Source organism: Piliocolobus tephrosceles, chromosome 1, assembly GCF_002776525.5.
Source record: "Piliocolobus tephrosceles isolate RC106 chromosome 1, ASM277652v3, whole genome shotgun sequence".
Taxonomy (NCBI): domain Eukaryota; kingdom Metazoa; phylum Chordata; class Mammalia; order Primates; family Cercopithecidae; genus Piliocolobus; species Piliocolobus tephrosceles.
The window spans coordinates 169,261,538-169,270,974 of NC_045434.1; the positions used below are offsets into that span (position 1 = coordinate 169,261,538).

Here is a 9,437-nt window from a genome sequence, read left to right on the forward strand (position 1 = left end):
AAACATGGTCAAAATGTTTTTTTCTAGAGACCTCCCTCCTGGAACCATCCAGAACATATTTCAAACTGAGTCACTGCACAGATGTCATCCTGGGGCTTTTCTCACTATTCTATGTTACCCTGTTTCCAGGATCCAGTATCTTCTTCCTTGGATTACTCCACCATTTTGGTGGACACATTCATTCTCTAATTAGCTTTGTGAGTAGGGATGTGTAAAAAGTACATTTTTTAGTGCTTACATTAAAAATTTTTTCTCAAATTTGGACTATTTATTAGGGAATAGAATACTAGGATAAAAAAATTTTACTTAAGAATTTTGAAAGCATTATCCTGAAATTTGTAGCTTCCAAGGTTTCTGTTGAGAAATCTAATGCTACGGTTCTGATATTTCATGATAATGTACCTTGATATGAGTTTTCTTTTTATTCATTGGATTGACTCTTCAAACTGAAAAATTCAGTTTGGAAAATTCTCCATATTTCTCTGATAATTTCCTACTTTCTGTGTTCTCAGTTCTTTTTCTAGAACTCATTAACTAGACATTAGATCTTTTTTATTAATCATTTAATTTTATTTTCTCTCCTAATACCCATTTCTTTGTTCTTGCTCCATTTTCCAGATTTCCTTTACGTTATCTTCTATTGAATATTTTGTTTTGGTCAAAATATGTTTAATTTCCTAAGAGCTCTTTCCTATATCTTTTTTTTTTTTTTTTTAACAGCATTCAGTTCTCTTTTCAGAGATGTAATATTTTCACTTATCTCCCTGAAGTTGTTGCAGTTTAGGTCTTCTTTTGTTCCCTAAGTGTCTTCTGATCCCTCCTCCAAATTTTTCCCTTAGTATTTTGCTGTTTTTGAGTGGGGGGTTGACCGTTGTCTTGTTGGAAATTTTCCTTGAATGTCTGGTGATCCTTGGCTATTTGTTCATAATTAAAACAATTAAACGCCTGAAGGAAGCTCTCTGCATGAATGAAGCTTATCAACTGCTTGCTAATCTTCACCATAAGATGATGGAGTAGCAAGCTGGCTTCTCTCTGGAGCCATTTCAAATAATTTTCCAAATCTCTGCCAGGAAAGTAATACATGTGTGACTACCAGTGTTGCTTCTCACAGCTGGGAAGTACTACCCTTTAGCATGCAGAATTCAATTTAATTCCCCTTTTTTCACCTTGGGCCTAACAGCTCAGATGATTCTAGAGCCTCTTCATCTGTTCAGTTTTCCCAGAGAAAAAGTCTCCAATACTCTGCTAAGAAAAGGTAAAGTCACCTGGTAGTAAAAGAGATTGGGACCTAACTGTTCCTCAGAATAGTCTTTTTCTTCTTTCCCACCCTGCCTGGCACCTACTATATCCAAGTTTTGGACCTTCTGGAGTTCTGCTGGGAGACTCAACCCGTATAACCCCTCTTCAGAACTTGGGTAGTGGTCCCCCTGCTCTGAGTCAGTGACCACTTCTCCACCAACTTAAAATCTTCCAAAAATTTTCTGATATCTCTCAGGATTGTTTCCTCTCCTACTCACTTTGCCCTTGTGGATTAACATCATTTTCTTTCCTTATTGTTGCTTTAGTGGGATATGGAAAGCACCAACAGAGATAAATTCATGTTCTCAATTTGCCATGTTTAAACAAATATCTCAAATAATCTTATTTAAATTACTTGTTTATTCTTTTCTCCTCCAGATTAGACATTCCTTTAAAACAGGAACTTTGTTTTTCTCATTTTTGCATCTCTAGCATATAACCCATAGAATATTTACTGAATATATGTCTCAATGATAAATTATAACAGTAATATACGGTAGAGATGGCATGGAAAGATTTCAAGTAAGGCAGTTCCAAAACTTAAAAGCTGCACCAAAATAAATTACTTAGTCCCTCTGAGCCTTAGAGTCAGATAATTGAATGGATATATAAAAATCCATTACATGCTGAGAATTAAATAAAATAATGTAATATTTTTCAAACTGAAATTTGTACTTATTAGATTATGACCAAATCAATTTAGTAGGTTGTGAGCAGCACTTTTTTTTTTTTTTTTTTTTTTTTTTTTTTGGCAGAGTTTTCCTCCCCTTTCCCTGGCTGGAGTGTGGTGGCTCAAACAGGGCTCACTGCAGCCTCGACTTCCCAGGCTCAGGTGATCCTCCCACCTAAGCCTCCTGAGTGGTTGGGACTACAGATGTGTGCCACTAAGCCCACCCAATTTTTTGTATTTTTAGTAGAGATGGGGTTTTGCCAATAGAGCCAAGGCTGTTCTCAAATCCTGGGCTCAAGAGATACACCCGCCTTGCCCTCCTAAAGTGCTGAGATTTCAGGCATAAGCTACCACGTCCAGCCAAGCAACAATTTTTTTTTTTTTAAATATACCTTAGGGATACCAAGAGTTCATCACATGCAATAAGCGTTGCTTTAACAAATTGTTTCAGTTGTTACAAATAAGTTTTGTATGTGTTTACTGGATTGTGATGTAAGATGTATTTCATGAAATTACCATACATAAAAGTACTAGAAAACTGAAGTGCTAAATTATATGTTCTGACTATAAGGGCACCAGAATTTCAAAAAAGGTGACTGGTGTACTGGAGTAATCTGAGGAAGATTTAAGAAGGTATAGGACTTGGACTAGTTCTTGAAAGATAAGCAGCATTTAAGTAAATGAAAAGAGGGTATATCTGGAGATAGGCAGCATAAGCGAAGGGTGTGGCTTGCTGTCAGCCAGATGGCAGCCATGACTTAGTTGTGTTAAAACCTGTTGATGGCCGGGTACGGTGGCTCACACCTGTAATCCCAGCACTTTGGGAGGCCAAGGTGGGTGGATCACAAGGTCTGCAGGTTGAGACCATCCTGGCTAACACAGTGAAACCCCGTCTCTACTAAAAAATACAAAAAATTAGCTGGGCGTGGTGGCGGGCACCTGTAGTCCCAGCTACTTGGGAGGCTGAGGCAGGAGAATGGCGTGAACCCGGGAGGCCGAGCTTGCAGTGAGCTGAGATCGCACCCCTGCACTCCAGCCTGGGCAACAGAGCGAGACTCTGTCTCAAAAAAAAAAAAAAAAACCTGTTGATATCCACCATAGGAATTCCAACTCATTTCCTACAGTGAATAATAAAACCTCCTTAAGAGAACTTCATATTGTCAAATTCAGCTATTTAAATTGAGAAACATAACAGAGGAACCCCAACAGCTGAGATCTATCAATGGAACTTTCAAGTATTACCTAGGCTGGGCACCGTGGCTCATACTGGTAATCCCAATATTTTGGGAGGCTGAGGCAGAGAAATCACTTGAGGCCAGGAGTTTAAGACCAGCCTGGCAAACATGATGAAACCCTGTTTCTACTAAAAATATAAAAATTAGCCAGGTGTGGTAGCGCACACCTATAATCCTAGCTGGTCAGAAGGCTGAGACACGGGAATTGTTTGAACCCAGGAGGCAGAGGTTACAGTGAGCTGAGACTGCACCACTGCACTCCATTCTGGGTGACACAGGAAGAATCTGTGTCAAAAAATAAAATAAATAAAAATACAAAAAGTAGCTAGACATGGTGGCACACACCTGTAATCCCACCTACTCGGGAGGCTGAGCAGAACCACCTGAACCCGGGAGGCAGAGGTTGCAGTGATCTGAGATCGCCCCACTGCACTCCAGACTAGGGGACAGAGTGAGACTCTGTCTCAAAAAATAAAAATAAAGTATTATGATAAATTGTAATAGTAATATATGGTAGAAATGAGACCCATCTAGTAGTAAGTAGTGAGACACGTCTCTACAAAAAAAAAAAAAAAAATTTAATTAGCCGGGTATGGTAGCATGCCTGTAGTCCTAGCTATTCGGGAGGATTGCTAGAGTCCACGAGTTCAAGGCTGCAGTGAGCTATGATTGCACCACTGCATTCCCATCTGGTTGACAGAGCAAAACCCTGTCTCCAAAAAAAAAAAAGTGTTACAGTGTTGTCTAGTCAATATTTCTCCCTCCTCCATCGGACTCTGCCCCACAGTCCAGAAGACCAGACCCACAGGAAAGTACACTGGCCAAATAGGCACATCATTAATGGCACTACCCAAACTCCTCACCCCTTCCCTTTGGACTGTAACACCTACCCCACCTCTACCTCCCAACTTGAGGAAAAAGGAACACATCTATTTCCCAAAGGTTTAGACAACTGTGCTTTTCCATACAGCACATATAATCAGGCATTCAGCAGCCAGAGGCAGATTTGACTGCATTAATACCTTACTTCGAAAGATTTTACTGTCCACCTGTGATAGAAGCCTCCCCTTCTGTGAAACACTAGGATGATGTCCTTCTGCTTCATAAGATATTGGTCCACTTTTCCATTTACATGGATATTTTTGGTTTTTGTTGAGACAAGGACTGACTCTATGGCCCAGGTTGGGGTGCAGTTGCATGATCTCGGCTCACTGAAACCTCCATCTCCCAGGCTCAAGCAATCCTCCCACCTCAGCCTCCCGAGTAGCTGGTGTGTGCTACCATGCCCAGCTAATTTTGCTATTTTTAATAGAAACGGGGTTTCACCATGTTGGCCAGGCTGGTATCGAACTCTTGACCTCAGGTGATCCACCCGCCTTGGCATCCCAAAGTGCTGGGATTACAGGCATGAGCCACCGTGCCTGGCCTATTTACATGTTGGACTGAATTGCATACGCTCAGCCCACTGGTAAAATAATAAACATTTTAAGACTGTTTTCTCAGAAATAGCACTCTCCCTAAGAACTCTTTCACAAAGCATATCCATTTAGGATTGCTCAACTAACATTCACTGAGGGTCTTCAGGCATCAGGAACGATCAGGGTGAGGGGCAGAGCAGTGAATAAGCCAGGTACCCAGTCTAAAGGAGCTGTCATGCTAAGGCGGCGCACAGACGCATATAGAGCTTCGGTACTGCCTAGTAAGTGTTAAGTGTAAGTATAGTAAGTGTAAGACAGAGGTAAGCACAGTGCAAGGCTCCAGGGGAAAGTCAGAAGATCCGAGGCGTCCTGGAGAAGATCCGATCTGAACGGATCCTTTCAGGATGCACAAAAGTTAACCAGGTGAAGATACACGGTACAAACAAAACAGAAGCAACAGAGGCATCAGACAACTGAGTCGGGGGAGAAACGAAAGGCAGTTTGGCATTCAGAGAGCATGCGGGCAATGAGGGGGAAAAGGCCGTGGGAGCCTGCGGCGTCCGGGTCCCAAGCAGTCACCAAAAGGACAGAGGAAGGCCGGACTCTGCCACTTGGGCCGAGGCGCTGGGCATCAGCAGCGTTTCTCCTCGCCATCCACATCTGGAGCTGTCTCTACGAGGGCTCCTCGTGTGGGGGCTGTTCCTGGGAGGGTCGAGCAGACGGCATTCACGACCTGCCTCCCTCCGGGGCAAGCCAGCCCACACACCTCGGGACTCCTCTCAGAATCTAAAGAGGTGAGATCCTTGGGTTATCTCGGGGCTGCTTCATGAACTCTGAGCAGAAGAAAAGGGAAGGAGGAAGCAGAAGGCCGCAGGAACCAGCCCGAGACGCTATGACCCGAGAGATTCCGCATATTACAAGCTACCAAGTCGCCTGCTGATGCCCCACGCGCGGAGCAGCCGAAGCTAAGAGACCGGAGGGACAGAGAAACCCGGCACCCACCGCCCCCGAGCCTCAGCCGGCCAACGGGGCCGCGGCTCGGTTTACCTTGGTCATGCCAACCCCCACCACGAACACCCGGCGCAGGGACGCAGGCTCCCACGGGGAAGAGGACATGGCTGCACCAGTGCGGGACGGGGGCCGGCGCGGCGGACGACTGCCGGGACTGACAGGCGCAAACTGCACCGGAGCTCCCTGAAGCCCCGAAGCCAGGGCCGCGGACCGCAACACAGCCGCGTGAGAGTGCGCGTGCGTGGGGGTGCGTTGGGGAGGCGGGGCGGGGCGCGGGGGCGGGGCGCGTCCTGTGGGGTAGGGAACGTTCTCTAACCCTTGGCGGCTGCAGCACTAATTTGCGGACTTGGGCGTGGGACTGAGTCAGCCCGTCCCCATCTCTGAGCCTGTGCGGTGAGCAGGAGTAGGCCTGTAGTGGGGCCTAAGACTGAGAGGAGGGATTGGCAGGAAAGGTGATCCTGAGGAGAGCCGTTGGGGTTCGTGTTGGAATTGGCCTGTGTCCTGTTAGCGGTGGCAGTTGAGAGTGAATTCATGAATTAAAACTCACAGGACACCAAGAAAGTGGGGATGGGCAGGATCTCACACATGAATACAATGTCTAAATAAAAAAATACAGGCTCCGTAAGCAGCTGCCTAACCTTTTTTAATCTTGTGAACAAAAGTTCTCCGAAAAGGAATTTGGAAGACAGAGACTTTATTCCAGCAAACCGGGTAGAAACAGCCTTCCATGTTTGTTTGTTTGTGACGGAGTCTCGCTCTATCGCCCAGGCTGGAGTGCAATGCCGCGAACACGGCTCACTGCAGCCTCCACCTCCTGAGTTCAAGCAATCCTCCTGCCTCAACCTCCCGAGTATCTGGGATTATAGGCGCACGCCATCATTCCTGGCTAATTTTTGTATTTTTAGTAGAGATGGGGTTTTGCCATGTTGGCCAGGCTGGTCTGGAACTCCTGACCTCAGGTGATCTGCCCACCTCGGCCTCGAAAAGTGATGGGATTACAGGCGTAAACCGCAGCTCCCAGCCCCCTGTTTATTATATCTTATGTAAAAATGCAGATTCATTGAGCTAGATGAATGCATAAGTGACTATTTCTCTACACCCCCTCACATGTGAAGGCTGATCAAAGACTCAGAAGAACGCAACCGTTTGCCTATCTACCCACATATTTTTAAAATTTATTCACCCTTCCCCAATATCTATAAAAACTGAAGCCCTCAAAATCATCTTTAGAGAAAGGCATGGACCTGTCTCCGGGTACGTCCTTAAAGTTGGCAAAATTAACTTCTAAATTAATTGAGATGTTTCATATACTTTTCGGTTTGCAGTATCAGCATGTAGAAAGGCTCTCCTAGAAGATTCTAAAGAGTGCTTCTTGGCCATTTGTCTAAGATCAAGTGTAGAAGATTCTAAGAAGCTGCTCTGTGCTTAGTAAAGAACTACTGAGCTAGAACTAGACCTACTTAGTAAAATCTGCTGGGTTCAGTGACGCACGCCTCTCCCATCTGCTCAGGAGGCTTCGGCCGAAGGATCACTTGAGCCTGGGAATCCAAGGCTACAAATGTGCTGTGATTACACCTCTGAATAGCCACTGCACTCCAGCCTGGGCAACATACCAAGACCATGTCTCTAAAAAACCAAACAAAACCAAAAAAGAAAAAGAAAAACAAGCACAAGTCAGGGCATTGAGGTGTACAGTTGTTTCTTGAAACTGATGGGCTGATAAAGACAGCAGTATGATTCGTGGATCAAAGTTACCAACCTAATAGAACAACAAGTCCTAAGGTCAAGATTGTTATGTAACAAATGCTGGCTGTCCACTGGATATTGCTTTCAAAATAGGAGTCCATAGAGGGGCAGGGGGATAGATAGTAATATAAAAGGTATTTGTTAATACCAAAAAGATCGAGAAAAAACACTTCCCTTTCCAATGTGGCGGACTAAATAATCCAAACATTTCCCACTATAAAACACAGACTTTTCTAAGTCATTGGATGTGGGGCTCTGGGGTAGCCTGAGCTGTTTGTCCCACACCAAGATGTTTCAAAACATTATTAAAAATGTTTGGATGCCTGTGAAGCCCTCTTATACCCAAGTTTGTCAGATTTGAGTGGGAATGGGGTTGATGAGCCTCATCACTTATAAAATCAGGAGTACTGATAAAATAAGTACAATGTGGAAAGCTTCTGCACCTGCTTATGGTCATCATTAACCAGCTTCACTTAGAGTGCACATGAAATGAAACAGTTGGCCTGTGAATTTAAGCAAGCTATGTTAGAAAGGAACCTGAAAAATCACTGTACACTTGTATAAGTACCACTTACTTTGTGGCATGAATAAGTGTACCAAACACACACACACACACACACACACACACCCAGAAATGCTAGATAAAATACATCAAATATCCTTTTAAGCTGGGTGTGGTGGTATGCGACAGTAGTCTCATCTACTTGGGGAGCTGAGGCAGAAAGGCTGCTTGAGTCCAGGAGTTTAAGGCTGCAGTGAGCTATGATCATGCCTGTGAATAACCACTGCACTCCAGCCTGGACAGCATAGTAAGACCTTTTCTGTAAAAACAAAAAGACAAAAAGCAGCCAGGCACAATGGTTTATGCCTGTAATCCCAGCACTTTGGGAGGCCAAAATGGGAGGATTGATTGAGCCCAAGAGTTCAAGACCAACCTGGGCAACATAGCTCCCTATCTCTAAAAAAAAGAAGAAAAAGAAGAAAAATCTTTTTAAATGGGTGGAGGCCAGGCATGGTGGCTCACACCTGTAATCCCAGCACTTTGGGAGGCTGAGGTGGGAGGATCACTTGAGGCCAGGAGTTTCTACAACATAGGGAGGCAACATAGGGAGGCCTCTGTCTCTACAAAAAAATTTAAAAATGAGCCGAGTGTGGTGGCCTACACCTGTAGTCCCAGCTACTTGGAAGGCTGAGACAGGAGAATCCCCTGAGCCCAGGAGTCTGAGATTGTAGTGAACTGATTGCGCCCCTGTACTCCAACCTGGGCAACAGAGTGAGACCCTGTCTCAATAAAATAGAATAAAATAAATGCATGGAATATGGAAGAGGGAGGGTTTTTCTTTTAATCTTATACCCAACTATAGTTTGTATGTTTTGTTTTGTTTTTGTTTTTGTTTTTTTGAGACAGAATCTCACTCTGTTGCCCAAGTCAGAGTGCAGTGGTGTGATCTCGGCTCACTACAACGTCTGCCTCCTGGGTTCAAGTGATTCTTGTGCCTCAGCCTCCTGAGTAGCTGGGATTACAGGTGCAGGCCACCATGCCTGGCTAATTTTTTGTATTTTAAGTGGAGACAGGATTTCACATGTTGGCCAGGCTGGTCTTGAACTCCTGACCTCAGGTGACCCACCCACCTCAGCCTCCTAAAGTGCTGGGATTACAGGCATGAGCCACCAGGCCTGGCTAGTTAGTATGTTTTGATTTTGTGTATATGTTAGTTTTTTATTTTTGCTAAGGCATGTTTTTAGTTTTTGTCATTGTACTTTGTTTTCATTTTCATTATTTATTTTGAGTAAGTTATACTTAAAACAAAAATCAAGATTCAAAAAGTATAAAAGGGGCCAGGCATGGTGGTTCACACCTGTAATCCCAGCATTTTGAAAGGCCAAGGCAGGCAAATTGCTTGAGCTCAGGAGTTCGAGACCAACCTTGGCAACGTGGCAAAACCCCATCTCTACAAGAAATACAAAAATTAGCCAATGTTGTGGCATGTACCTGTGTTCCCAGCTACTCAGGAGGGTGAGGTGGGAGGATCACCTAAGCCCAGGAGGCAGAGGCTG

At 44.4% G+C, this 9,437-nt stretch overlaps 1 protein-coding gene across 5 annotated transcripts in view; it reads right to left on the reverse strand.

Annotated features, from left to right (window-relative positions):
* Positions 1-5,901, reverse strand: part of SCP2 (sterol carrier protein 2) — a 122,924-nt gene extending 117,023 nt beyond the window's left edge. For 3 of the 5 annotated variants that reach the window (XR_002725575.1, XM_023188385.2, XM_023188396.2), the window contains exon 1: positions 5,670-5,901. Coding sequence is in view for 3 of the 5 variants with exons in the window: in XM_023188385.2 (XP_023044153.1) it covers positions 5,670-5,738 (69 nt within the window). In the remaining 2 variants the exon portion in view is untranslated. The remainder of the gene's footprint in view (positions 1-5,669) is intronic. The other 2 variants (XM_023188391.3, XM_023188406.1) reach the window with 2 other exon arrangements.
* Positions 5,902-9,437: the final 3,536 nt, after the last annotated feature.